The sequence below is a fragment of the Leptonotus elevatus genome, chromosome 16 (genome assembly GCF_054856555.1).
Source record: "Leptonotus elevatus isolate MCC_2025b chromosome 16, RoL_Lele_1.0, whole genome shotgun sequence".
Classification (NCBI taxonomy): Eukaryota; Metazoa; Chordata; class Actinopteri; order Syngnathiformes; family Syngnathidae; genus Leptonotus; species Leptonotus elevatus.
In genome coordinates, this window is record NC_141254.1 from 17,465,854 (window position 1) to 17,492,633 (window position 26,780).

General features: G+C 43.2%; 3 protein-coding genes across 7 annotated transcripts in view; 1 reads left to right on the forward strand and 2 right to left on the reverse strand.

Moving 5' to 3' along the window:
* LOC147161091 (ryanodine receptor 1-like) overlaps window positions 1-14,624 on the reverse strand; it is a 41,762-nt gene extending 27,138 nt beyond the window's left edge. For both annotated transcript variants that reach the window (XM_086098714.1, XM_086098713.1), the window contains exons 1-39: window positions 13,886-14,624; window positions 11,473-11,592; window positions 11,307-11,405; window positions 11,196-11,216; window positions 11,042-11,116; window positions 10,646-10,724; window positions 10,418-10,530; window positions 10,240-10,339; window positions 10,054-10,150; window positions 9,903-9,977; window positions 9,670-9,826; window positions 9,416-9,580; window positions 9,213-9,334; window positions 8,937-9,123; window positions 8,727-8,862; window positions 8,545-8,640; window positions 8,354-8,472; window positions 8,131-8,264; window positions 7,796-8,037; window positions 7,513-7,705; window positions 7,209-7,425; window positions 6,955-7,059; window positions 6,752-6,855; window positions 6,587-6,670; window positions 6,348-6,507; window positions 6,117-6,264; window positions 5,808-6,013; window positions 5,567-5,741; window positions 4,788-4,996; window positions 4,348-4,706; window positions 4,137-4,266; window positions 3,895-4,055; window positions 3,643-3,805; window positions 3,480-3,566; window positions 3,169-3,395; window positions 2,557-2,995; window positions 959-1,537; window positions 679-879; window positions 15-126 (exon numbers count right to left, since the gene is read on the reverse strand). In XM_086098714.1, the coding sequence (XP_085954840.1) occupies window positions 15-126; window positions 679-879; window positions 959-1,537; window positions 2,557-2,995; window positions 3,169-3,395; window positions 3,480-3,566; window positions 3,643-3,805; window positions 3,895-4,055; window positions 4,137-4,266; window positions 4,348-4,706; window positions 4,788-4,996; window positions 5,567-5,741; window positions 5,808-6,013; window positions 6,117-6,264; window positions 6,348-6,507; window positions 6,587-6,670; window positions 6,752-6,855; window positions 6,955-7,059; window positions 7,209-7,425; window positions 7,513-7,705; window positions 7,796-8,037; window positions 8,131-8,264; window positions 8,354-8,472; window positions 8,545-8,640; window positions 8,727-8,862; window positions 8,937-9,123; window positions 9,213-9,334; window positions 9,416-9,580; window positions 9,670-9,826; window positions 9,903-9,977; window positions 10,054-10,150; window positions 10,240-10,339; window positions 10,418-10,530; window positions 10,646-10,724; window positions 11,042-11,116; window positions 11,196-11,216; window positions 11,307-11,405; window positions 11,473-11,592; window positions 13,886-13,933 (6,244 nt within the window). In that variant the 5' untranslated portion in view covers window positions 13,934-14,624. The remainder of the gene's footprint in view (window positions 1-14; window positions 127-678; window positions 880-958; window positions 1,538-2,556; window positions 2,996-3,168; window positions 3,396-3,479; window positions 3,567-3,642; window positions 3,806-3,894; window positions 4,056-4,136; window positions 4,267-4,347; window positions 4,707-4,787; window positions 4,997-5,566; window positions 5,742-5,807; window positions 6,014-6,116; window positions 6,265-6,347; window positions 6,508-6,586; window positions 6,671-6,751; window positions 6,856-6,954; window positions 7,060-7,208; window positions 7,426-7,512; window positions 7,706-7,795; window positions 8,038-8,130; window positions 8,265-8,353; window positions 8,473-8,544; window positions 8,641-8,726; window positions 8,863-8,936; window positions 9,124-9,212; window positions 9,335-9,415; window positions 9,581-9,669; window positions 9,827-9,902; window positions 9,978-10,053; window positions 10,151-10,239; window positions 10,340-10,417; window positions 10,531-10,645; window positions 10,725-11,041; window positions 11,117-11,195; window positions 11,217-11,306; window positions 11,406-11,472; window positions 11,593-13,885) is intronic.
* Window positions 12,143-23,290, forward strand: nfrkb (nuclear factor related to kappaB binding protein). Of its 3 annotated transcripts, none has more exons than XM_086098718.1 (26): window positions 12,143-12,244; window positions 15,264-15,415; window positions 15,504-15,705; window positions 15,783-15,910; window positions 15,984-16,155; window positions 16,257-16,361; window positions 16,467-16,540; window positions 16,619-16,700; window positions 16,780-16,972; window positions 17,052-17,163; window positions 17,238-17,364; window positions 17,935-18,012; window positions 18,095-18,171; window positions 18,250-18,296; window positions 18,372-18,432; window positions 18,530-18,704; window positions 18,783-18,889; window positions 18,975-19,098; window positions 19,305-19,384; window positions 19,525-19,721; window positions 19,790-20,060; window positions 20,139-20,318; window positions 20,777-21,487; window positions 22,415-22,521; window positions 22,636-22,771; window positions 22,916-23,290. In XM_086098718.1, the coding sequence occupies exons 2-26, from the start codon at window positions 15,287-15,289 to the stop codon at window positions 23,054-23,056; spliced, it is 3,816 nt and encodes a 1,271-aa protein (XP_085954844.1). In that variant the 5' UTR covers window positions 12,143-12,244; window positions 15,264-15,286; the 3' UTR covers window positions 23,057-23,290. The 3 variants fall into 3 exon arrangements, with proteins under 3 accessions (XP_085954844.1, XP_085954841.1, XP_085954842.1); XM_086098715.1 differs by lacking the exon at window positions 12,143-12,244 and adding an exon at window positions 14,926-14,979; XM_086098716.1 differs by lacking the exon at window positions 12,143-12,244 and adding an exon at window positions 15,019-15,164.
* Window positions 23,291-23,384: 94 nt separating this feature from the next.
* On the reverse strand, window positions 23,385-26,478 carry tmem45b (transmembrane protein 45B). 2 transcript variants are annotated; one of them, XM_086098866.1, is made up of 6 exons: window positions 26,111-26,322; window positions 24,993-25,190; window positions 24,712-24,924; window positions 24,405-24,589; window positions 24,190-24,332; window positions 23,385-23,916 (listed from the first exon to the last, which is right to left on the reverse strand). In XM_086098866.1, the coding sequence occupies exons 2-6, from the start codon at window positions 25,180-25,182 to the stop codon at window positions 23,805-23,807; spliced, it is 843 nt and encodes a 280-aa protein (XP_085954992.1). In that variant the 5' UTR covers window positions 25,183-25,190; window positions 26,111-26,322; the 3' UTR covers window positions 23,385-23,804. The 2 variants fall into 2 exon arrangements, with proteins under 2 accessions (XP_085954992.1, XP_085954991.1); XM_086098865.1 differs by lacking the exon at window positions 26,111-26,322 and adding an exon at window positions 26,353-26,478 and having other exon boundaries at window positions 23,386-23,916.
* Between the last annotated feature and the right edge of the window lie 302 nt (window positions 26,479-26,780).

The window sequence follows — 26,780 nt, forward strand, 5'->3', positions numbered from 1 at the left end:
AGAACAGAACTAACCACAATGTCCCAACAGAGCATTGTGAAACGCTTGCAGAGCCTCGCGGACTTCATCTGGGACTGGGCAATCTTCATCTTCTGCACAGTTCTTGAAGTTCATAAGCATGTTGACCTACATGGTGCAATGCAAATGCACAATAAAACATTTTCAAAAATTCAAGATTTGATTGTGGGCTAATTTTGTGAAAATGTAAAGCCACTGTCGGGGCATATTTACACCACTGTACTCTACAGCAAAAATACTATCCATCCATCCATCCATTTTCTGTACCGCTTGTCCTCACAAGGGTCGCGGGGGTTGCTGGAGCCTATCCCAGCTGGCTTCGGGCAGTAGGCGGGGTACACCCTGAACTGGTTGCCAGCCAATCGCAGGGCACACAGAGACGAACAACCATACTCACAATCGCACCTATGGACAATTTGGAGTGTCCAATTCACCTGCCATGCATGTTTTTGGAATGTGGGAGGAAACCGGAGTACCCGGAGAAAACCCACGCAAGCACGGGGAGAACATGCAAACTCCACCCAGGAAGGCCGAAGCCCGGACTTGATCTCACAACCTTTGCACTGGGAGGCGGACGTGCTAACCAGTCAGCCACCGTGCCGCCCTGCAAAAATACTAAACATGTTTAATTAATATTTATGTAAAAGGCCAAACTAGTACCTGCTCTTGTGGCGGCGAACGGAATTCCCGGGTCTTGCGTGCCGTCTCGGCAGCACTCATGGTGAAGGCCAACATGAGTTCATTGTACCGCTGCCTCTGGTTGGACTGTATCTGCCTAACGAGCTTGTCTGAAAATGCGATGATGGCTTCTACCCTGTGGCGAAGTTCGCAATCGCAGAAATATTGCAGTAGAGTGCACATCTGAAGAAGAGAAAAGTTGTAGTGCTTTTTAAATAAAGTTGGTTTATTGCGATCATTTTGGAAAAAAAATTGAACATACCTGTAATTTGACAGACTCTGGTAGCTTCATCTGGAACAGTCCTTGCTCGAAATGTTCCTCTTTAGCCTCACCACTGGCCTCACAAGATTTAATCTCTTTCTCTGTTTCTTCCGCTCCTTTCTCTCCATTTACTGGCTCGGTCTCACCAGCCATTTCTTCATGTGGAATGATGGATTCTGCCAGCTGTAATTCTTCCTCTTCTTCCAACTCTTCCTCCTCCTCCTCTTCTCCGAGACCGTCATCATCAAACTCCTCCTCTTCTCCTTCCAGCGTATCTTCCTCCTGCTCAACTTTCTCCACTTGAAGTTTCTTTGCTTTAGGTTCTTTCTCTTCTTTTACTTGCACAACCTCCTCAACGGGCTCCTCCGGCTTCTTGCCGCTGAAGACCGTCGGCTCGATCATCTTCAGGATGTGGGTGACGTCTTCATCGTCAAACGCGCCCATAATCAGGAGGGTACTGATGAGCTTCAGGATTGGAACAAAGTGGAACTCAACACTACCCCCGACAGGGTCTCTCATGGCTTGACCTCCATCTTGCACAGCCTCAATGAGCATGGTTAGCGCTTTGGTCTTAAGCGCCTGGAAATGAAGAAACATATTAATACTATAGTCAGGGGTCAGCAACCTTTCCTGTCAAAAGAGCCATTTTAGGCCAAAGGAAAAAAAATCTGTCTGGAGCCGCAAAGCATTTGAACATTATGATGAATGAAACAGTGCTAGTGTTACCCTAATGTACTGTGGGCCCAAGAGCTTATTATATATAGATAACAGAAAAAACTGCAGCATCCAATACTTTGAGATTCATTTTCTTCTACCTTTTGTCTTCGGCTTTTGATTTTTGCTGTAATTCTTCAAACTTGGTTTATCATACATTTTACATTTACATACATCATAGACTTTTCAACCTTTCTGTTGAATTTCTGACATTTTTAGCAATTGTATGGACATATGATAATTTTCTCTTCTTTCGTTTTTGGACATTTTATTGCTATTTTTTTGGGGGGGGGGTGGGGGTTCTTGCTATAAATTTTCAGATTTTTCGGGACAATTTGATGGACATTTTATGGTAATTTTCGGGATTTCTTTTGTTTTTGGACATTTTATAGATACATTATAAATGTATTATTTTTTGCCTTTAAAAAAAATCTGGCTTTTTTGGCAGTTCAAAAGACATTTTCTTTTGTTTTTGGACCTTTTTTTGGTTAGCCTACTTTATGTTTCTGACGTTTTTGGCAATTTCGTGGAATTTTATAGTATTTGTCTGGGTTTCCTCGCCCTTTATAGACATTTTATAGTTACTTTTTAAGGTAATTAAAAAATATATTTTTCATCTACCTTTCGTCATTCTTTTGCTGACAATGACATTTGGATTCTTTGAATATTTCTTTCTTTTTTTTAATCTAAATTATTAATTCCTTAAAATAATATTTTATCTTAAAAAACATAAATAAATATGTAAAATAAATATGTTTTGTTTTTTAGAGATCCACAGGGAGCCACAGGAGAGGTACTAAAGAGCCACATGTGAATGAATCCAGAGCCATAGGTTGCAGACCACTGCCATTAGGTGAACTGCTGCACCCTATTTTTCACCTCACCTGTAAGGGAATTACTGGACTCAGCGTGTAGATGTCTGGATCTGTTCCAACAAATCCAGTGGAGGAAAAATGGAGTTTGGGGCGCAGACATGTGGTAAGTCCAACACCAGGTAAAGCGTGTGACTTGACAGAGTACAAGGTAATACTGCGTGTTTCATCTGACATCGGGACTATGAATTCCTTGTTGGTTCCCAGCCGGTTCCTCTTTGCAGACTCCAGGTGCATGCTGATGAGAAGGTCATAGAAGCCGCTTCTCATTGGTCCAGGGAGGTAGGTGTTCTCTATGGCGTAGAAGAGCTGGGATTCATCTACATGGCTGCACAAAGCGTGAGCCACGCGGTTGTTGCCTAAGGCACACACTGAGCCGTACAGCTTCAGGGTGTGGTAGTGGAACTTCAGCAGGTCCATTCGTTCTGAAAGCTCCAGGATGTCAATGCACCTAGAGTATTTGACAGCAAAAAGGTCTTAATCTTGGGACGGAAGAGCTTTGGGTTCAAGAGTTGCAATGGAAAACATGGAATTTGGGGCTAGTTGACAAAGAGAGTCCACATACTGTGATGCCTTTGAGCAAGGCAGTGCAGGTCTCACTAAACAACAATTTTCCACACTGACCTGTTCTCTTCTGGAATATGGAGGGCCATCATGGTAAGTGACTCCTGACACTGAACAAGCCAGCCCAGTCTCTCGCTAATGCGTCCTGTCTCTGGACCCAGGAAGTGGTTGGGCATACGGCTCCAAATGACAGGGGTTAACATTTGGACATCCAGTCTGGGAGGGCACTGGGGCACCGGGTTCTTGCGTTCACTCCGGAACATGGCGGCCGAGATGGGCATAATGTTCTGCCGAGAAAATAATATTAATAATGCGTTAGAGAAATAACTTTTTCAAGAAATTGAGGATAATTTTAGGACTTTGGAGCTGACCTTGAGTTTACCAAGCTCAATTTGAATCATATTCTGACTCGAAGGTAGGACAAAGATTGCCGGGAAGAGTTTTGTGTTGGGCTCCACCTGAAATGCATGACACTGTTAAACAAACATGCCTTTTTCCAGAAATGCACGGACAATGGACTGAATGTTTCTGAACCTGATAGAATGTGTTGATTTCATTCCCATTAGCAGTAAAGGTCATGAGTCCTGTGTCCAAATCAATAAGGCAGCCAATCACAAAGTCTTCCTGGCTCACTCGCGTCTGCTGGGAGCTGCTGAACTCACCTCCCCATACCATGTAGCAGTTACTGCGTTTTATACTGTAGTAACAACATCAATAGTAAACTGCTGAGTGAAAGTGAAAGTTGTCATTCGTGAATGAATTAATGACATTTTACTTGTGACATACCTATCATGGATGTTGCCTTTATCATCACCTACGGTGACTGTTACGTTCCTGACTTTGCCGAGATCGAAATGAGGATCATATTGGTGATAGTCAGGGGTGATCCAACCCACCCATACGCAGCTTGGTTCCTGGCCCGCATAGACTCGTACCGAATAGTAATACTGGTAAAGGAAGCGGTTTCAAATCAATGATTGGCACCCTCACTTAAAAATTGGCCATGGATTCTAGAAACGATTTCATACTGTGGTGGTGTTGAGGATTATGTCCATGTCATCCCTGTCATCTGGCACCACGTCTTCCACTAAGCGGGGCACGGTGGGAACAACAGGTGGCGGGGTTATTAATGCAGCCTTCTTGGCCTTGAAAAGGAATCTGGAATAAATAACGAGCGTGATTACTACATGTGACAAGTTGGAAGCTCCCTCAAATAACCTTCCATGAGGCAACACAAACCCCTTTTTCTTGCTCTTCTCAGTTGAGGCGTCCTTCTCGTTCTCTCCATTTTTGATGGCAGGTATTTCCTTCGGCACGGAGGGTTCTTTCTTGTCTTCCTCCTGCTCTTTGCGACTGGCTGACTTCTTGAGTATTTCAAAGTCAGAGTCTGGGTCCACCTCCACCACCTCATCTTCAGGGATGGTGAGGGTGCGAGTGAGGAGGGTGGTCCCTGCGGGGACTTTGAAAGTCTCGTGGAATTCGACCGGCATGCTGAGCCTTAAGAACAGCAAATCTGTGTTGGCGTTCTGGGATCCAAATGTCTTATGGGTCACCTTAAGACAGGGAGCAGTTTCCACTGTCCCATCAACACGAGACACCTAGAATGTAAACAATGCAGTTGATAGTTGATGGTAAACAAGCATGCAAAAAAAATTAAGAAGAGGAAAATGCCAGAGCACCTCTATGTGAGGATGATCAGTTGGTACGGGAATGTACTGAGGGAGGCTCTTGCTGAACCACATTGTGATGTCTCTTTTCATGTTGATGGCAAAAGGTTCAAATCCTTCCTGCAGTCCACAGATGGTAAAGTAGCGGAGGCTGCTGACGTTCTGGCCCAAGTTGATCCGGCCCACCTGGGACAGGCCAAGACTGCATACAGGTATAAAGCCTAGCATGGAAGAGTGTGACAAAATTATGCTCATGCATACAAACCCATTACAAGTGAGAAACTTTTTTTCAAGGTCGCGTTCATAAACCAAAACCAACCAGCCATAATCTTTACAAATTAAAAATATCAAGCCTTCACCTAGCTAGAAATGTTGCATGCATACAAAGATTTATATGATGATGATACTAGGGTATTATGAATGCAATTATTAAATAACCTCAACACAAATAAAAAAACTTTTTTTTACAGTACAGTACATCTTAATTTTAACAAAATTTCATGATTTATTATGAAATTATACTTCATCAATGACTAACAGATGCAGCCATATTTCTATTAGTTTAACATTTTTTTCCCCACTTTTATGTTAAGAGTATGAAAACTTGGGAAAAATATATTTTATTGTACAATCTATTGTACTTTTAGAACAGATATCAAATTTGCGATTCATTGTGAGTTAACTATTGAAGTCATGAGGTTAATTACGATTAAAAAATTCAATCACCTGACACCCCTAGATGATACATCGCAATCATATTGGAGCTTTTCATTGCTTGCTACAATGCTTACCTTCTCCTATTTCAATGTCCTTAAAGGCCATCTCTGAGCCCGAGTCACTGATCAACATTTCGCCATTGAGTGTGAACATGATGTTCATCTCGGTGAGATCAATCATGCAACCCACCACGTCACCAGATTGCCACTGTCGACCGAATGACTCATTTCCCACATGCCATCGTTGGGCCTGAAAGAGACAGCAGTTAAACGGCTTTTCACTCACTCGTGCTTCAGAAGAATTCCTCGCCCTCACCTTAAAGCCATTGAAGACGTAAGCCAGCTCATCTGCGCCGAGTTCGGTGTCGGCTCGAACGCTTGGTCGGGCCCAGCCCACCCTCATCTCTCCGACTGTCACAGCCTCAAATTCAAAGTACCACTTCCCCTGGGTGACGCCATAAGACTTCTCCGCTCGAAACACTCGGATCTTATCTCCACGAGTGCTGCCTTCCCCAGGCCCAACTGCATGAATGCAAATAGAGCAGAGGTGAAAAAGAAAAAAAAAAAAACGTATCCAACGTTTAATCCTGATATAGTTTGACAAGACTTGATTATACAAACATACTGCACTCCTGGTCAGGTGGTTCAATGTTGTAACCGTATCCAATTAGGGTTCGAACTGCTGCGCAAACTGTATCTCGGTTGGTCTTTTTGGTCTTTTCATCCAATAGGTTGTAAGGGACTAGACGAGGATTGCGCTTGTTCATGATATCCTGTTCAGGAAAAAAACCACACGTCGTTTTATATATGACATTACATAGAGTATGAAATGAATGTCCTGGTTCCAGAAATGTACCTGCACAATACTATATGTCCAGCCTTGGCGAACGCGGTCTCTGGCCCACACATTGTGTCCATTTTCTGCCAGTCTCTCAACAAGAGTATTCTGATTCGGAGTCAGCTTGACATGATTGAGGTCCAGAGGAGCGGGTTTATATCCATTGCTCTGCATGTAACTAAGGAAAAGGGTTGTGTTTTAAATACAGTTGTGAAGAGTTTATGTGAGAGAACTGCAATCATTATTTCGTGTCTCACGTTTTTGGAAGCTTAATTCTTTTTAGATTCTCCTCTGCTTTCTCATCTCCCATTCCCACATGACACCCCAGTGCCAATAAAGTCCTTTAAAAGTGATCGTACATGGAGTTAGAGAAGTAAATGGCTCAACGTGTTTATTATTACTAAGATAAAGCACAGACTTACTTGAGTGTCTCTCCTGACATTGCTAAGTTGTAGTTTTTTTCTGGTTCAGGCAGACTCTGGAAATCAACCAGGCAAGGGTGGAGCTTCTTGTTGTCATCGCGAAACTTGATCGATCAATCGAAACAGTAGCAGAAAGGGTATCTTAGAATAGTGTTCCATTGTAAAATAAACATTTTCAGATGATTTAAAGTGCAGGAACTCACTGGTCCATAGGTCCACCCTTGCTCAATGCGAGTCACAGCCCATAACTCGTGACTATTCTCTGCTAGCTTCTCACGAATACGTTCCAAATGAGGAGGAAGTACAATCTGGAAAGATTTTTATTTTATTTTTTTTTAAGTGTGATGTGATGCCAGTTTTGGGTGCTTCAATGTGGGTTTGGAAGTTTTCATGACCCATCTGTCCAATTTAGGAGCAGCGTGGCTATAAGAGGATGAAGATAGGTGAAAGGCTTTACCTGAATAGTGTCCACAGGGCAAGGAGTGAAAGCTGTGTGCGACAGGGACTGAGTTGGACCCAACAAGTTACGGATACCATCAAAGTCATGTTTATACTCCTTAATGGGCTCGATCCGCAAACGATCCCTCGGCAGCACAGCTTCGTAACACGGAGCGTAGCCCGGTGGTGGAAGGAATTTAAAATCACCATGACGACCTCCAAGAAGAAATCGGAACCTTGCAGTTAGGGAGGAAAATTGCTTATTTAGTCTCATATGAACAAGAGCCTACTTATCATATCAGAATTGATAGTGTCCGGAGTACTTCGCGCCTGAAGAGAAGCTGACAACAGGGAAGAAAAGGCCATCCAGATTGAAGTTCTCAAACATGCCCTGGACAGGATGACCATTGATGCGGAAGGAAATGCTGGGCACGTTCAGGTCCAAACAGCAGCTGATTACATCCTCTGCGGCCAGAAAGTGCTGATTGGGTGTGGCAACATGACGCGGAACACGTCCTGACAACAGGAAGGAACATATTTGTACAAGCATATTGCATATAGGAGAAGTGTAAAATTGCCAAAGAGTCAATACAATATTTACTCTACCTGACCAGAGGTGAAGTCCATCAAAACCGTATGAGTAGAGGTCATCCCCAACACCGTTGCCTCCCCAGCCCTCCCCTCCACCAGGATATGGGCTAAATCCCTCTGTCAGAGCCCAGCCCACACGCAGGTGATACGGCTGAGCAGTGAGGAACGGCTCCACGTGGTCCACCATCACCTCAAAATACCACTTTTTATACTGTGTGGACCCTTCGCACGTCCCGAGGAAAATGTTGGGTCTCATGCTGGACGAAGGTTCACAAAACAAGCAACTTTTAGACAGTAGTTCATCTTCACGTGAATTCTACTGACGTCTGGCCATATATAAGATGACCCACCTGGTGACATAATTAATAATGTTGGTTTGAAGTAAAAGGTCCCGACCGGGGAGCAGATTCTCTGTAATCAGGTTCTGGTTTGACCTTACGGCCACACCGTTGCACACACAAAGAGAGCAGAGCACATCCAAGACCTGGATGATGGAAAGCCAAGAAGAACATTCTGATGCTGCATGTATGTATTCTCCAACGTGCTTAGCACACAACCTTACATGCTACAGACCTTGTGATTGCGTCCATGCTTGTCCAGCAACGAGATGATGGATTTGATGTGATTTTCCTGGATTATGTTCAACACCTCTGGGCTCTCAATCAGCACGCAATACAACACCTCCAAGATTCCTATAATAAAAACAGATCAAAGTATGACTTCCAAACCAATCATTTGAACAATTATTAAGTTTACTTTTCTACCTGAAGAGGCCTCCAAACGATCCAATTTACTAACCAGCCAGTCGAGGTTATCGCAGAACAGCGCACAGTTTGAACGATTACCTCGGATGAGAGACGCTTTGGGAAGAAAAAGCAGCAGACGTTACGTCTTCAAGGTAAACACAGAATATGTAAGGACAGGGCAAATCCCCCGGCGGTCTTACCTAGCAACTCGTACAGTAAATTGACTATCTCCTTCCATGATTCTGCAGCTTCTTCCCCAGCATATTCTGAGAAGTGAGCGGCCGTGTTGTAGACATTCAACCGATCGACACAGTCCAGAACGAGTGTGATCATCCCCTGTCAATAAAAACACGCACGAAGTTAAAAGCGCTCTTGAATTCGTAAGTGGTCGCACAGGAAGGAAAACAAACCTCTTCTTGAAAAAGGTTTTGTCTGTTCTTGAGGGAACGAAGTTTGAACTGTTTATCCTCATGCTCCAGCTCTTCCTCTGGTGGCCGGAAGTAAAAAATCAGGTCCTGGAGCGAGAGCACCACCGTGTCCATTGGCAGATTAGGCGGGTTGGCAGATTTGTTTTTCCCATTCAAGGCATCAAGACCTCTGGGGACATATGGAGGAGAACATATTGAGATTACACAGAAGCATTATCACAAAATGGACCTCTTTGAGAACTGTGTGTAAATTGCTACTTGATGAATTGGTTGAAGAGGCCTGTGGTGCTGTAAATCATTCTCGCAGCTTGAGACTCTTCAGTCTGAGAGCGCGCAACTGTCAGTGCGTCATCCATGTGGCCTTCTTTATGAAGGATGGCCTGATTTGGAAAAAAAAAAATTACGATCTTTGAACGATATGCTCAAACACGTCTATACTCGTTGCTGCCTTTCTGGAATACCTTTCTCTTCAGGGGACCGAGGCGGGCGGATTTGGCATCAACAGCTGCATATGTGAGCCAGAGACCAGATGAGGCATGTTGCACAAAGCACATGGACTCTCCATACTTAATCTCTGGAATGCCCATTCCTTCCACATCCCGCTTCTGAGCGACTTCAATTTTTTCCTGTGGTTCACATATAGAGTGAGTTCCTCATGAAACCCGCAAGGAATCCATTCATCACTTTTTTTCCCCCCCCAACGATTTTCAATTACCTTGGAAATTCTGAAGCAAAAGGCTGCCATTTTTGAATTGGCCTTCTCGGGGTCAACCAACAGAAGACCCTTTTCCTCATCCAGGAGAAGATACCTTCCTGTTGTTATGTGACGTATTCTGAATGACTGCCCCCATTTAATGTGACCACCACTCCACCTAAAGTTCCAAATGTGAAAAGACTGTAAAATCACTCAAAACGAAAGTTTTCAATGAGGCTTTTCAGGAGACTCACGCAATGCGAAGTGGCTCAAGTCGCCACAAGGAACGAGCATGACTGCACACAGCGCCACCTTCGTAATGAGCAACTCTGAAACAGAAACAAAAAAACCACGTCAGGGATTTTAAGTCCACATGGTGATGAACGTTTGAGAGGTCTTGCTCACCTCCGCTGGTCGTCCCCTTGGTCAGCCGCTGGGATTGCCAAACACTCGTCCATGTGACCATGGAAAAGCCTGAGCACATACCCTCCAGTTAGAAAACCTGCAGAGGAAGAATCACACTCCTGAAGGACAGCAAGCAGGTTTATAGATAACAACAACAACAACAAAAAGAAGAAGAGGTAAGCGCACCTTCAGCTAGTTCACAACCCGACATCACAGGGGTCATAGTCCACAAGGTTTGCATGAAAGAAGCATCAACCATCAAGTCACCGCTGGCATAGGACAGATGCTGTAAAGAGGTGTTAGTTGGGAATTAACAACTGCCGACAAATGAGCAGAGCAGGTGAATACAATTTGTTGTATTTACCAGATATCGCTCTGAAGAAACACTGACAAGAATGAGGTCATCTCCCACTCGCACCTTCTCGCCTTCAGATCTTTGCTTGGAGGCCGGATGGATGGTCCACCAGCAGGCCTCTCCTGGGACACACACACAGACAGCAACATGGCCGTCATTGAGCAGTCGCGTTGCCATAACTCGCGTCGAGCTGGCTTTTTGTGATGGATTTGTGATCACTGCCACGATGACGCCCACCTGTGGATTCCTCCTGCAAGCCCACATCAAACGCCAGCTTGTCTGTGAGTGAGCGCGACGTCGTCAAGCAGCTCAAGTACTTGAGACAAAAAGTTAGAAAGTGAGAAAAAGACAACGTGTTGATCTTTCAATCGTGTATCTAAAAATGTGCTCATTACACGCACGCACGCACGCACGCACATACACATACTCACCTACACACAAAAAAAAAAATAATAATAATATATATATATGTGTATGTATATATATATATATATATATATATATATATATATTAAAAAAAAGAGCAATGATGATGACATTTCCGAATGAACAATACTGAGATCTTAAAGAAAAAAAAAAGAAAAAAAAAAGAAAAAATAAATAAAAAAAATAAATAAATAAAAATGTGCTCACCATGCTCGAATGAGTGTGTTTCAGGAGAATGGCATGTCCGTACAGCAGAGTTCGATGACCGCCGCCTTGTGACGACTAACACACAAGGAGGTAGAAAGATGGTTAAATTGGACCAAAGTGGGTGAGATGAAAGAAAAATCGGAACGAAACTTACCCATTTATCCAAATCAACCGCCTACGGGTGGGAATTACAAGAATACATTTAAAAAGTGAGATCCTGAAAGCAGAAACTATTGTGAACTTGATATGGAAAAGAAAACGAGACCTCATCCACAGAGGTGTTGGACAGCATCTCCTGCAGCGCCCGCACAGATAAGGACTGCTCCAGAATGAAGCAGCAGATGGCCAGGTCGGGTGGAACATTCTGGAAAAACAAAACGCTATTTCTTTAAAAACAGAAACACTAGGATAAAAAGACAGATGCATTCTACCTGAGCATTGGATGTCGTCTCCAGGAAACAGAGACGATTCCCAAATCCTTCGCATGAAAGGCAGAGTTTGATCTGCTCTTTCAGAATGGAGGCCGTGCACTGCAGAACCACATGATCATCCTGCAAGGAGCATGTGTAGTGAATAAAATGTATTCGAGGGGGGTTTCAGACTACGAGATTGTGCATGAAATGTCTTAACATGTTCTTCAGTTGCAATCATTTCACATGGATTACATATTTAAATGCATTTGTTAAAAAACGTAAAATGTTGATCATAGCCTTTATTATTACTGAATATCTTTGTTGCAGTCACTGGCCTCAGATCACTAGCTCCATGAATCTGGCTGCCCCCCCCCCCCTCCCCTTTAAGCCCTCTATTTCAAGCCACTGCACCTGCTGTTCACGCGTCTTCTTTTGGAAAGCACCAGATATTTCAGATTCAACTGGAAAGAGTGTCCCACATTGCCCTGCTCCAAATAATCCAATTAGTTTGGCTTGTCGTATGACGGAATTTGCACCCTGAATTCCGTTAGCTAGGACGCACGCCAGCGGGAAATGCTGCAAATATTATTTTGGTAACAAGACTCGAAGAGACATACGATTCAGTATCAGCTAGGTTTAATCATTATGTAATTAATATATGTCATTTGGCTTTTTTTTTTTTTATTATTAAAGATGGATTTTCTTTCCCTTCATTTTGCCTATTAAGTTTATTACTATAGTTGACCATGTTTGGACTAAGCAACGACCCATCTCATCTATCCTAATGTCGGTAAGTTTAAACAGCCATGCATTATTTGAGTATATTTTGTATTGCTCATTAAATAATGCAAGTTCTCAGATCAGGTTTTATTTCTATTTTAATTCATATTTTACATCACCCACGTGATAAATGCTGCCCAGCTAAGCATCCATTGTAGCCTGGTTAACCTGGAAGGGTGATCCCTCCATCTGCGGTCTCTTCTCAAGTTATTTTCTTTTATCCCAAATAAAATTGATTTCACTTGACTTAGTCTGGGGGGAAAAAAAGTGGTTTTGGTGCATCCCTACATGTTATTGAGTGCAATTTGCCTGGTTACTGTATTGAGATAAGGTGAAAAAGAAAGTGGACTACTTTAAGTACAATTAGTATTAATAAGAATGATGATGAATGACGACAACGACTTAATGATGAGTCGTATTAGTTCAGAAAAAGATGTTCATTCTTTACAATAACTATCACTGTAACCAACGTGGGTCAACGTTGCCGGCACACCAACCCACTGGCAGTGCCGTCGTGCTTACATAGCAAAATGACAGATGTAAGTGTCAGATTTCTATGACGTTGCATCTCTAAATTAACGTGTGGAAAGTTATGCCGCTGAAGGCTGCCAGATAGACTGACCTACAGACAGAAGGACGGCTGCTTATGCATATTAAGACACCTCAGGACTGATAATCAGCTGCAAAACATAAAGTACGCGTATAAACAATGTTTTGGAACCCGGGTGTAATATTGAACATGGCTCCAATAATCTCAGCAGCCCAATGTCCCACAAGGACTGAAGTAAGCAGGTGCTGAAACGGGCCTGACTTTCAAGCTGCTAATCCTCACACAGTATATATAGACCCGGGGCAGCAACTGAGGCAAACTTTATGAAGCATTATTAACATACTTTACCTCAGTCCTGCTTTTACAATAGCAAGTGGAACATTATTCTAAATTATCATTTCAATTTAACAGGATAAAATATGTGATGTTGACCAATATAATCTGTAAAACAATCACCCAGAGAATAATTTAGGTAAAATGTTATCCTATTTAATTTATATTCCATAGTAAATCCTAGCTGTGATTAAAAAAACAACAACAACATTGTGTTTTTGAGCACAGAAACCAATCTGGGGAACCTAAGGCCCGTGGGCCATACAAGGTCCACAAGAGCATTTTAGCAGGCCCAACCATGTAATAATAAATACATAAAACCTCAGATAAACTCTTATTTAAAAAATAAAAAATATCTTTATACTATACATTTATAATGATTTAGACATAAAAAAAATAAGACCTTAATGGAAAATGCTACAAAAAGTCAAAATAGTTGTGCACATTTAAATTGTTGACCCCTTACTTAAACAGCACAATGTATTACATTGTCATCCTATTACCTTACTGTTTGTGTAATAATGGTTTCTGCTCAGTGATAAACCAGCACAATATCGAGGATCTACAGTCGGGGATATAAATAGATAACAATGCTTGTAAGTTGTAAACAAAGCCAACTGTTCTTGTCAGTCTGAGTGTCGTGTATAGTACAAATATATCCAACAAAGTAAAGGCGGTAAGGATTTGTATCTATAAATGGCTGTTGAAAAGAGACAGATTTTTTTAAAAGTTATTATTCAAGAAGAAGAAGAAGACAGCATCACTTACTGTCCGCAAGAACTGAATCTCTTCCTCTCCATCGGCACCTTCTGCCATTCTGCTGAGGCATTAAGAGCACCACCCTAAGTCGAGCTTCTCGGTCCTCCTGGTGACTTCCCAGACAAATGTTGCTGAAGAATTTCTGAAGGGCGATGGGGGTCCCGGCCCCCCTCTCTCTCTCTCTCGGACTGTTTTATGACAGCCGAAGGGATTGACTGCTCATTCATTACTGCATCGTTGAGAGGAGGAGCAACTGGACAAGGCAGCACTTCAAAAGTTGTTCCTTCCATTTTAATTTGATTTTTCCATTATTGGCACTGATTTGAACTACATTGCATAGTGTTTTAAAGGAGAGATTTTGAAGATAAATGTGGTCAAATGAACAAGTAGGAGTTGGAATTTAAACAGCATGAAGAAGAGGGTATGTAGGCCTACATCATGTAACTTTATCCATCCATCCGCTTGTCCTCATTAGGGTCCTGGTCCTCCCATGTCAGCTGGAACTTATCTTTGACTTTGGGCAAAAAGGAGAGGTACACCCTGGACAGGCCGCCAGATAATCGCAGGGCAGAAAAAGAAAAAGAAAAAACAGACTCACATTAATAACACCCATGAACACAATTCAGTCTTTTATCAACCTATTTTTTTGGCCAAAACTTCATAAAGTAACTTTTTTAATGATTAACTTACATTAATCTATTAATACCAATAGAAGTACTTTAGTAAATTATTTTAGTCATACAAAAACAAATGCATATAATTAGCATATACATACACAGAAGCATGTGCCTTCTTAACAAAGCCGACGGTCTTAAAAAAAAAAGTTACTTTATTTTATGTTTAGCTAGCCTGTAACATGAAGGCTAACGTTAGTAAGTCATTCAGTCGCGTACAGTCTGAACTTGGAAAACGCTGTTTATCAGTTTCACCACCGGTTGTTAGTCAAGTTGTTACTGTACCTACTGTAGTTAGCTTCCCTGCCTGTAGAGGGCGAACGCAAGCTTAACGCTCCATTTGACGACATCATACGTATAGCAGAAGAATAAAACGGTACGTCGATCAAACAGTCCCCTCTGCGATATCAAAACATAGGGCGGGTTCAGGTAAGCGCAGACTTTTTGCTGGTTTTAGAAAGTGTAGTATCAGTCCTGTCTAGTCAAGCAGATATTGCAACATGCAGTGCACCGTTGGTATTTACGTTGGAAGGTTCGGTTGAATAAGTTACGTCGTAGATGCTTACGCTAAGCTGTGCTATCAGACAAGCCTCCTTGTTTGGCATCAAAGAACGGTAGTCGTTTGTTAGATTACATTTCAAAAGATAACCGTGCAATGGTGACATAACTTTCAATCACACGTTATATTAAATAATGTCATATTTCCCTAACAGTGAGGGGGCAGCGGAGGAGCAGGATGGATGTCCTGACTCACATACTTACAGACCCTCTTGAGCCAAAAGAGGAAGAGGAGAATGGTCACATTACTGAGGAGTGCATGCTGGGTAACTGTAGGGTCACCCTGCCCGAGGAGCTACTTGAAGATGTAAGTGATGTTTTGCTGAATGCTGCTTTGACATTGTGTGTATTGTTAAAAGGCTGATGACTTTGACTGCTGTGTGTTTTGTCATCAGCCTGAAATCTTCTTTTCTGTGATGAGTGAAAGCACGTGGACTGAAGTGCTGTCAGATTCCCAGCGGCAACACTTAAGTCAGTTTTTGCCACAATTCCCCAACAACAACGAAGCAGAGCAAGTGAGCGCCGTTGACGACCTGTTCAACAACAGAAATATTCATTTTGGGAATCCTCTTCATCTTGCACAAAAGCTATTTAGAGGTATTTAACATGCTTGCTGGCCTAGTATCAACTCTCAAACTTTGCATTATTCACATTGTTGGTTATGATCTAAACAGATGGTTACTTCAACCCTGAAGTTGTCAAGTACAGACAGTTGTGTGCCAAGTCTCAGCAAAGACGACAGTTGTACTCTCTTCAGCAATATTACCACAGGCTGCTGAAACAAATCCTCGTTTCACGAAAGGTGTGTTCTGCAAAAACATGTTGGAATTACAACAATACCCAGAGGTTGGTGTCAAAATGTGTTCTTGTTTTAGGAGTTACTGGATTTTGCGGCTCACAATGGTCTGGACTTTCCACCAAAAAGAAAGATACAGACAAGGAGTCACGCTGAAATACGAGAACAAAAGGTTAGAAGAAGACTGAGGCGCATTTTAAAGGAGATTAAAACTGAATGTGGAGACAGTAATGCTTCGTCTGATGATGACGGTCAGTATTTGTTTTACAATCCTTTATTTTACATAATTTCTTATTGCATGTCCATGCAAATGTACTTACCGGCATCTGTGCTTTATTTCACATGCATTTAGATCTATCGTTGTGGACACCCGCACCACAGTCCCCCTCCTCGCCGACACCCACAGTCTCACTCAGAGTTGTGCCCAGCCTCTCTACCCAAGACATGAAGACCACTGGTGAGTAGTATTTATTTGCAATACGATGTACAACAGCGGGGGGCTTACTGTTGATTGTGATGGATGGACATTTCAATGAGACAAACTGTCATTTATTTCCTTCAGAAAAAATCCATCTTGGAGAGCAAGACTTGAAGGCCATGCTACAAAACCATCGGGAGAAGAGGAAGCGACAACCAGTAAACAATGTTTGGATGAGATAAAAATTGATCTAGTGTTAACATGTACAGTGTATCACAGACATTTGTTCTCCTCAGGATCATCCAGACTTGATGACTTCCGACATCCACCTCAGTGACATACTCTCTCGGGCAAATATCGGTCGCAAATCAAACTTACGTGAGTGAATGCAGTTCAATAAGTAACACTGAACGAACGGTCTCTTCTGTTACTCATGCCGTCTTTATTTCACTTGCAGCATTTTTTGAGCTGTCTCTGCCTAAGAAAAAAATAAAAGAAGAGAGAAGGAAGAAGAAAATGAGAACGATAAAAGTGGAATCCGAGGATCCCTGTGACGCTCTTACTTCAGACGCTGCAGCAGGACCTCTGGCGAACATCATCAACTCCATGCCAGACACGCCGTTGACGCCACTGGCCAACATCAAGGAGGAGTACGTTTGGCGTAGAACTGAGAAAAAGCATTGGGACATGACATACCTAATGAAATGTGCGTAACCTTCATCATTGCAGAATCCTTGAGGAGCCTCAGAGCAGCCCCGTCGTCGTGGAAGAGCTCGCCGTCAGTTTCTTCAGCTTGCTGGAGACCATCTTGAGGACGGAACACCTCGCCAGCACTGCACTGGTACCGTCCGTGTCCCCTCACAAGCTCGTTGGTCTACGAGATGATTGTAATGGCTTCTTGCGGATGTGCTCCAGTTGGAGGAGAAAGTCCAAATGTGGCAGATGTCCCCTGCGAGCTCACTCAACGCTTGGTTTTCTTCTGCCTCCTGCTGGTCTGACTTGGTCCTCCATGCCTTGCAATTTCTTGCAGGAGAGAGTAAAGGTAAGGCGGTGCTTTGGAACGCCATTTGAACATTTATTTAACCTCGGAAGTCAACCCAAAAATAGTATTAAAAAAAATTGATATATTTTTGGAATATGAATTAAGCAGCAAATCCACCCATTTTTATTCATGTCAGGGGGCGGCCATTTTGCCACTTTCTGTCGACTGGAAAATTACATCCCAGTAGCTCAGATAACGACCAATCACGGCTCACCTTTTTTCTGACTTTGGTCATGTGACATTCCTAAGCTGAGCTGTGATTGGTCCTTACCTGAGCAACTGTGCCATTTTTAGTCGACGGCAAGTGGCAAAATGGCCACCCCCTGACATAAATAAAATGGGTGGATTTGATGCTTAATTCATATTCCAAAAACACATTATTAATCCGAATACCGTGTGCAGATGAGTGGGACTGCATAGAACATATTGTCAAGAAAATTTTTGCTACTTCCACTTTCAAAGTTCATGAAATAGTGCATCCTTTGTCCTCACGAGTAAGACAAGACTGCACACGAGTTGAAAGCCTGTGTCTCGTGTGTAATGTTTTGTTTTTGCTTCATTGTTTTACAGAAGGTGTCATGGCGCTCCCCAGCGGCTTCCTGCCATTCGTGGAATTTGTCGATGAAACTCAACAGTGGAAGTGGATCGGTTAGAGGATCCGTGATTGACAGTCCTCTAATTGACGTCGTGTTAGTCTTTGTGGAGATTAATGTCTGTTTCCTTTATTTAGGCCCCACTCAGGATGCAGAGAAGGACTTAATTGCACTCTGTCAACTGTGGCTGGACTCGAAAGATTTTGTGGTCAAGGTATTTAAAAAAACAACAAAAAAAAAACATCTCTATCCGTGCATATGATTTGTTTGTAAGTGACTTTGTGATCCACAGACTGAAAGTGAAGAGCTATCTGAGTTGACACCCCCCATGCCACGAGTGTAAGACTTAATCTATGCAAATATAATTGTATTTATCATTGTGATTTTTTTTAAATTCTAAAATGTCTTTAACAGTTCGACTGATTATGTGGTGCGACCCAGCACAGGAGATGAGAGACAACTGTTCCAAATTCAGGTTTCTTATCTGTTTTTTTTTTTTTTTTTTTTTTTTTTTTTTTGTGTATGTTTACAAAAAGCACTGGTGCCAATAATAATTTTGTTGCGTCAATTAGGAGCAGCAGAGATACAACCAACCCCACAAAGCCTTCACGTTCCGCATGCATGGCTTTGAATCGGTCGTGGGGCCCGTGAAGGGAGTGTTTGATAAGGAAATGTCTCTCAATAAAGCTCGCGAGCATACGCTGCTGCGCTCCAACCGCCCGCCATACGTCACCATCCTCTCTCTGGGTGAGAGCTTCTCACTCTTGTTGATTTTGTGTGTGATAACCAAACAGACGCGTTGACCTCCCCTTTTCTTCCTAATAGTGCGAGACGCAGCAGCCAGGCTACCCAATGGAGAGGGAACGAGGGCCGAAATCTGCGAACTGCTGAAGGACTCGCAGTTTCTCGCCCCCGACGTCACAAGTGCACAGGTCGAGAGGCGCTTTTTCCCCCCTAAACACTCGACCTCTTTTTCTTTTCTTCATTAAACCGTAGACTCGTTCTTGTGCCGTGTAGGTGAACACAGTTGTCAGCGGGGCTCTGGACAGACTGCACTACGAGAAGGACCCCTGTGTGAAGTATGACATTGGTCGCAAACTGTGGATTTACCTGCACCGCAACCGCAGTCAAGAAGAGTTTGGTGAGCAACAATGAGGAGATGGTAGCTTCTTTTGTTGTCATTCAAATTGACAGTTCTTTTTGAGGGGGGGGGGGGGGGGGGGGGGGGGGGTATTTGTACATGTAAAATGTCAATGGACATTCCATAAAATCGAATCAGAACTGGGCAATTAGACTAAAACTCAGCTTTTGTTTTTGCTGTTAATGTTTTTTTTCTCTCCCATCCAGAGAGGATCCACCAGGCTCAAGCGGCTGCCGCAAAAGCAAGAAAAGCACTGCAGCAGAAACCGAAGCCTGCATCCAAGCCTGTGAGACGACTACCAAGTCATTTATTTAGCTACATTGACAGTAAATGTTCATGATGCTGTTGAACTAGTGCAATGTTTGTTCTAGATTTTCAGTGTCAGGTTTTGTTGAAGTCCTCTAATCTCTTATTTTATTTCGTTAGAAATCTGGCAATAAAGAAGCAGGGGGTAAAACAGCATTATGTTTGGAAGCAGGACAGGATATAGGTCCTAGTCCCATGTCACCAACACCCTCTACGCCTGCCCCACACACTCCTGGGACGCCAAAGTCACCCTTGCACTGCGCAGTCACGACACCAACTAAGACCACGGTCCCCGACGCAATCAAATCCACCTCCAGGTGCGTTGCTTCTTCTCACCGTTGCGTTAACAACAATTTACATCACAACTCAACTGTGTCTCTTGCAGCGTTCTCCTGGTGTCTCCCCCATCCTTGCCCCAGCTGGGCTCAATCTTACCCACCAGTCAGGCCGGCCCGGCCACATCTCAGCCCATCACTTCGCAACACGCGGCCCGGATAGTGACTCACCTGGCTGCGGGCTCCCTCCCTCAGGTGCGGGTCGTTTCCGCTCAGCCCGGATTGGGTTCTCCGTCAGGGAGTCAGCAAGCTGCTTTGGTCCATCAGAACGCCCACCAGATCAGGATGCCCGTGTCTGTGGCAACCAAGGGCATCTCACAGGTCAAAGGATAAATGATAGTGACGTTAAGATGACATATGTTCTAAATACCTCCCATGCGGGTGTGTCGTCTCAAACAGGCCGTTGTGTCCGTGCCTTTGAGGAGCCAGTCCGGTAGTCCAGTGCAGGTGTCCAACACCCTTTCGGTTTCCACAGCGACTGTGTCCAAACTTCAGACTTTATCACCTGGCAGCCCAGCCAACATCCCTGCATCATCGCCGGCTGTGCTGCAAGGACTCGCCAGCCAAAACATCAAACAGGTAATCCATACGTCATGTTATTCGAAGCAGGGAAATTGTGTTACTTTAGTGCCAAATGAGAGGCCCAAACATGAATTCCCGCTTACCTATTGTAATCTAATGAAATCCAATACAAGAGCCGAATTAACAATTCTGCCACTTCCTGGAATAGCCCTCGAAAAGTTTATTCTCCATTACTCTGGAATGTGTCGTTTTATAAGCCATTATTTTCCCCTCAGATTTCACGACGGGAATTTCGATCATCAATATATAAAATTGGTCATTTTACAAATTTTGGGTCATTATTTGCCAAATTAACTCATCAGAACATTTTTGGATGAATAATTAAAAACATAAATTAATTTTAATGAACCTAAATGAATTCAACAAATATTACAGGAGTGGGCCGCATTTAAAAAAAAAAAACAACAAAAAACGTTGCCCCTCCTAGCTTCATCGTTTACATTTTCTCTTCAAAGGTGTCCATCACCACGTCAGGCCAGTTAGGAGTTAAGACCTCAGGAGCAGCAGGAATCCCACTCACCGCCACAAACCTGCGCATCCAGGGTAAAGATGTCTTGCGCCTTCCACCCTCCTCCATCACCACGGACGCCAAAGGCCAGACCGTACTGCGGATCACGCCGGACATGATGGCCACGCTCACCAAATCTCCCGTGGCGACGGTCAAACTCACTCCCGACTTCCTGGGCACGAGCGGCGCCGGCGGTAGCAAAAGCATATCGGCCACTCTCCACGTCACGCCCCCTCGCCCGTCCGTCTCCACCCCCGTGTCCTGCGCGGGGGAGGCGTCCACAGCCAAAACGGCGCCCATCGCTTCCACCTTACTGAAGGCTACAGGAGACACAGCCATACGTCTGATGCCCACTTTGGGCGTCACCATGGCCGATCAGAAATCTCGGCCCTTCTCTACCGTCAGCTCCCCGGACAAGAGCGGCACCACCATCCGTATCATGCCGGGCCTCGGGGTGATCCCGCAGAAGCACGGTCAGACCATCACGATGACGTGCGCCGGCGGCAGCAAGGCCCAGACGGTGTCCACCGGCGGTAGCATCATGACTGTGGCCGGTGCGAAGGGCATCACGGTGGCTTCGGCGTCAGCTCCTCTGAAGCTGGGGACTGCCACGGCGACCATGCGGCAGGTGCCTGCACCTGTGATCAACACGCAAACGGTAAGAGGGTTAATTATGTGCCGTATTATAATAACTTGTATTACAATTAACAATCTTTTTTTTTTTCTTTTTTTTTTTGCCAGCAGCAAGAGTACATGTAATGCAAAATGAGAAAACGTTTTCAGGGCAATATTTCAATAAAAGTAATTAAAAAAAAATATGAATGCATGCAAAAAGTATTATTGATGCATGGTAAGTTAAAAAGTGCAAAACAAAATTTTGTAAAAGTAAAAATATGGATTGTTTCTACCCAACAAAGAATGTTGGTTGTCATTATCATTGCAAGCAACATTCAATTACTTAAAATGAAGCCAACCCCCAAATTATCTTTACAATTATATGTTCTATGCAGCCCCACTATTCTAAACGCTAAACACACATTCACTTTTTTTGTGAAATATGAGTTAAATAGCAGAAGCCACCTGTTTTTATTTATCTCAGGGGGCGGCCATTTTGTTTTGCTGTCGACCTAAAATAACATCACTTTTGCTCAGGTAGCTACCAATCACAGTTCACCTGTTTTCTGAAGCTGAGCCGTGATTGGTCATTACCTGAGCAACTGCAATGTCGTTTTCACAATGTTTTTAAGACATGATGTTATCAGACAGGTTCTGTCAGTATTTAGTACTTCCTTATCTGCTTGACAGCTTGAACTTTTGTTGCCTTATTGTGTGTTTTGGCGTAACAAACCACTGATGGTTTGTATTCACCACATTGGAATTTAACAGTCGAAGAAGCCCTTGAGCAAAAAAGACCAAAATCTAAAAGCTGTTTTGGACTCTAGCCTAAATTGATTGATACCATCTTATATAGAAGTAATTGTTTCATGGAAGCCATTTTTTTGGAGTTTGGTACTCTTTATGATCTTATGTTGCCTAAACACACAGAGACAATTGCCGACAATGCTCTCTTTTCACATGGTCATAGGGCAAGTTACCTGCCCGCATCACAGTTCCTCTATCTGTGCTCAACCAACCACTGAAAAGTAAAAGTGTGGTGACTACGCCGATTGTGAAGGGGAGCCTCAACACAAAGTAAGTCTCAACCTATGCACTGTATTCCACATTGACCTGATAAGACTTACGAGATGTTGTCTGTTGCCTCCTCCTCCTCCTCCTCCTCCTCCTCCTCTTCTTGTTGTTATGCAGCATCAGCAGTTTGGGTAGGAACATAATTCTCACTACCATGCCTGCGGGCACCAAGCTGATTGCTGGGAACAAACCAGTCAGCTTTGTCACAGCACAACAGTTTCAGCAGCTCCAGCAGCAAGGACAGGCCACACAGGTGTGTAGAAAGTTTCACTAGGAAGCAGATTCTGTGCATTTGCCATCATCGCACAGACAGTAGTACATTTGGAAAGTATTCAGTTTTGCAAATACAGTACTCACTTCCTTATCCGGCGCTAACCCTCATCTGTCGCTTCTTTAGGTTCGTATCCAGACAGTCCAGGCACAGCAGCTTCAGCAGCACATGGCGGCAGCTTCCCCAAAATCGGTTTCCACGGTCGTCGTCACCACGGCGCCTTCGCCAAAATGTCCGCCCGATCTCCCACCCGCGCCTCCTCAGTGATCTTGAGCTCACCGTCTTATGTCCTCCGTTAATTGTGTTTGCCATTTTTGTCTGTTCGGCGTGTCATGTTTTCTGTGCAACGCGAACGCATATCATATTTAGTTTGACGTTAAAAAAACATTTTTTTCCTTTAATTACGTGTTCATCAATTTTCTTTCCCCTTCATGTTGTAGCCAAGATTACCAGAGGTAAATTATGAGTACTGCAATATTATGATTAAATCTCACAACTTGACTTTGTTTGCATTTATTTTATTTTAATGATTTACAAGGGAAAAAAACACTTAAAACACCACCTTATTTTATACCCCCCCCCCCCCCCCCAACTCCCCACACACACGTGTAGTATTTAAATGTTAAATCGTAAAGGGGCAGCTTAGTAGTTAACAAGGCTGCTTCACAATTCTGAAGTTTGGCATCCCTTTTGTGGAGTTTGCATGCTTGTGTTTTTCTGTAGGTACTATGACTTCCTCCCACATTCCAGAAACATGCTTTGAAGGTTCATCCACTCAATTGTCCGTGAAATTTTGGTTGTCTCGCTGTGAGTAAATTGATGATCAGTCCAGGGTGTGATAGGCTCAGCTAGTATAGGAAATGGATGGGTGCGTAGTTTTTGGCAACAGGAGCCACTGTGTACATTTTGGACTAGAATTAACATAAGATATTTATTTAAATGTCAGTTTCATCAGACTAGTCCAGTGCAAATACTCATTTTCAACAAAATAACAAATATGAACATTTTAAAGCTTTTACTCCTCTTCTGACTCTTCGAGCAAAGCTTTCTCAGAGTTCGCAGCGGACAATTTATTTCGCATCACCATCTCGATGCCTCGTGCTTTTCTGGAGAATCTCCTTGTGGTGCTTTGGGGGTGGGAAATTGAAATGTTGGTTACACGGTTACAAGCAAGGACAGAATATGTATTGCAAACACATAAGATGCAATTTGATGAGAGTCGTTTACATTTTTTTTAACTGCCTGATCCTTCCAGAATTTTTTTTTTTTATGACAATGCAGGCTAGTTTTAATAAGTTGATTGAAAATGGCCAACAATATTAGTCACAGCTCTCAAAATGTTCTACAACTTCAATAAAGATTATTCATTTGATTTCGATGTAAAAAGGCAGGATACTCACATCCAAACAGCAGCCGAGGTGCAGGCGACGACAAACAAAGCCACCGCCAAATGCCAGCAGAAGCACATGGTGACAAACATGATGTTGCTATGCAAAGTCAAATCCCACTTCGGGCCGCTCGGCGGGTAAAGAACGAAACCGATCTGGAATGAGGTTCAAACACTGCTGGTTTTCATACAGTTCTTAAATTTGACCTCAGCGCTCGTCAGTATTACCTGGTAGAACCACGAGCCCTGCAGGATGAACAAGCACGCTTTCAGCATCTCCAGAATCATGTGGTCTCTCATGAACACCTCCATCATGGTGATGGCCGACCCACTGAACACGGCCACCAGGAGCAAAGAGTGGATGTGGGCGTCCAGTGGGGGGCGACTATGCACGTGGTAATAGAACAGAAATCCTGGGTCACAAAAAAATGTATTACTACAGTAGGTTGAATGCAAATATACTGTATCAGCAAAAGTTTTGGGACACCTGGCCCGGGCACAAAGACAGGAAGTGATCGATCTGGTGTCGTCCTACCTTCCACAAAAAGAGCCAAGGAGAGGGCAAGGCGGTCCACGCCAACTGGCACCAGTCTGGACACGGTGCTCACCACCAAGGTTATTCCCGAGATGCCGAAAAAGAGGTACATGGTGGCGTGCTGCCAGTTCATCAACTTGACCCATGAATTGTTCTGCGCGTCATACAGGCGTGCATGTGGCCCGTCCACAACGAACTGTTCCACCATGATGCCTGAGACGGAACCAAATCGGTGAGAACCTTTGGAAGTGTTTCATGATGCGTCGAGAGGGAAGACTGACCGACAAATGAGGCAAAGATTTGCAACCCTCCCTCGATGTAGTCCATTCGTTTAAAGAAAGGAGGCAAAACGGCTCTGCCTTTGGGCTGGTTTTTCCTCCAGTAGTGCTGCAGAGTGTGTTTGACCGTCAGCCATAAGCCGAAGAGAAAGAAGAACGAGCCAGGAATGGCGTGGCCTCCAAAGTTGGCCATGGCGAGGCCTAAAAACGGGTACAAACAGGAAACAATCACATTAAGCTTTATGCCCTTTTTTTTCTTTGCAGTAGGGTTTAAAGTGCAAACTGATAATCTTTCATTTTATTATATTATGATGGCTTGTCAAGTTGTCATAACAAAACACTCCTAACTAAAGCATAAACCGACAGGTGTGTGAGTGAATGAAAGACTGTTGTGCCAAAGACACCAAATACAAGTGCATCTCAACAAATGAGTTAGAACATGGACAGCTAGCCTATTTCAGTAGTTTGAAGCATTTCATGATTTTATTTTGTAGAAATTCAAATTGGTAAATATAGCTGGCGGAAATCCAAAATTCACTATCTCAAGAATATTACTTAATTTCAATATTTTGGAAAATGTACAGCTGTTTCACCCCCCAGAAATGAGACTCTTAAAAAAATTACAATAATCCAAAATTACAAATAATTTTGAATATGACAGGTTTCTATTAAAAAAAAAAAAAAAAAAAAGAGAGGGGAAAAAAGTAAATTAACAACTTGAAGCCTGAGTATACCGTCCTAACCTGGAGAAACCACCTTAAAGCACGCGGTGAACATACAAACTCCAGATAGGAAGGCCTAGAACTTTGAACTACCAACCTCAGATTTATGAGGCAGATGTGTCGTACGATAATTATGAATCCTTTGAGAAATGCAGATGCTATTGTAATTATAAGAACGTGTTCACCGTTTAACTTTGTGTGTTGCAAACGTGAATGACTTCCTGCCTATCAATCAGCACTCGAGACACAAGAAAATTGCACACACACATGGATTTAAACTAAATTAAATTGTGGGGGAAATACAGTATCGGGGAAATAGTCCAACATATACACAACTGATTTCATTAATTGGCAAGTTTAGCCTCAAACATTAGTGTAAAAGTAAATCAAACATTCGACCTCAGCAGCTCAATGATATCCTGTTTGAGAAGTCACGAAGCAGGTTCCACGCACTAACTTTCAATCTGCTTCCACAAACTCCAGTCGAATAAATCTTTATTTGCATGCAGTAACGACTTCCACCGATTGTTTCCAACGAGTCCGACGAGTTTTTCCTCGTCGAACATGGCAAATAATTCATGACTATGAATTACAAAACCACCACATGATTTATCGTGAAGAGCAAAATGTGGCAACGATACCTCAACTTCCGCCTCCAAATCCCGAGGAAAAGGTCAGTCGTAATCTGCTTGTAAAATGTGCGAGCGTTGCCACCTGTCACACGATGAGGGGAAAAAAAGTCAGTGAGCGGGTTGCATCCCCGTGGCCCCACCCAACATTGCCCCCCCCCAGCACGCTTTCTCCTGGGACACACACGACGGACTTTGCAACAGTCATCTTTACCTCTCCTACTCTATTCGAATATACATAAATATATGTAATAATAATTTAAAAAAAAAATCTTAAAAGGGAATGAATATGAATATGAATTCGATGGGCAGCATAACACTAGAAGACTGCAAATCATTTTGCTAATGTGTAACCGAAATGTCAACAAAAAGGCAGGTAGTGAGCATGACGTCATGGCAGAGTATCGACTGATTAGACATTTAGGAAATGATCCTTTCAG

What these genes read in the sequence shown, in the direction of transcription:
- nfrkb (XM_086098718.1), top strand. Translation starts at nt 15,287, where the DNA reads ATGGATGTCCTGACTCACATACTTACAGACCCTCTTGAGCCAAAAGAG. An exon ending in CTGGCCAACATCAAGGAGGA is followed by an intron (nt 16,973 to 17,051) that starts GTACGTTTGGCG and finishes TCATCATTGCAG; the next exon opens with AATCCTTGAGGAGCCTCAGA. An exon ending in CTGTGATCAACACGCAAACG is followed by an intron (nt 21,488 to 22,414) that starts GTAAGAGGGTTA and finishes ACATGGTCATAG; the next exon opens with GGCAAGTTACCTGCCCGCAT.
- tmem45b (XM_086098866.1), bottom strand. Translation starts at nt 25,182, where the DNA reads ATGGCCAACTTTGGAGGCCACGCCATTCCTGGCTCGTTCTTCTTTCTC. An exon ending in AATCTTTGCCTCATTTGTCG is followed by an intron (nt 24,925 to 24,992) that starts GTCAGTCTTCCC and finishes GTTCCGTCTCAG; the next exon opens with GCATCATGGTGGAACAGTTC. An exon ending in CTTGGCTCTTTTTGTGGAAG is followed by an intron (nt 24,590 to 24,711) that starts GTAGGACGACAC and finishes TTTGTGACCCAG; the next exon opens with GATTTCTGTTCTATTACCAC.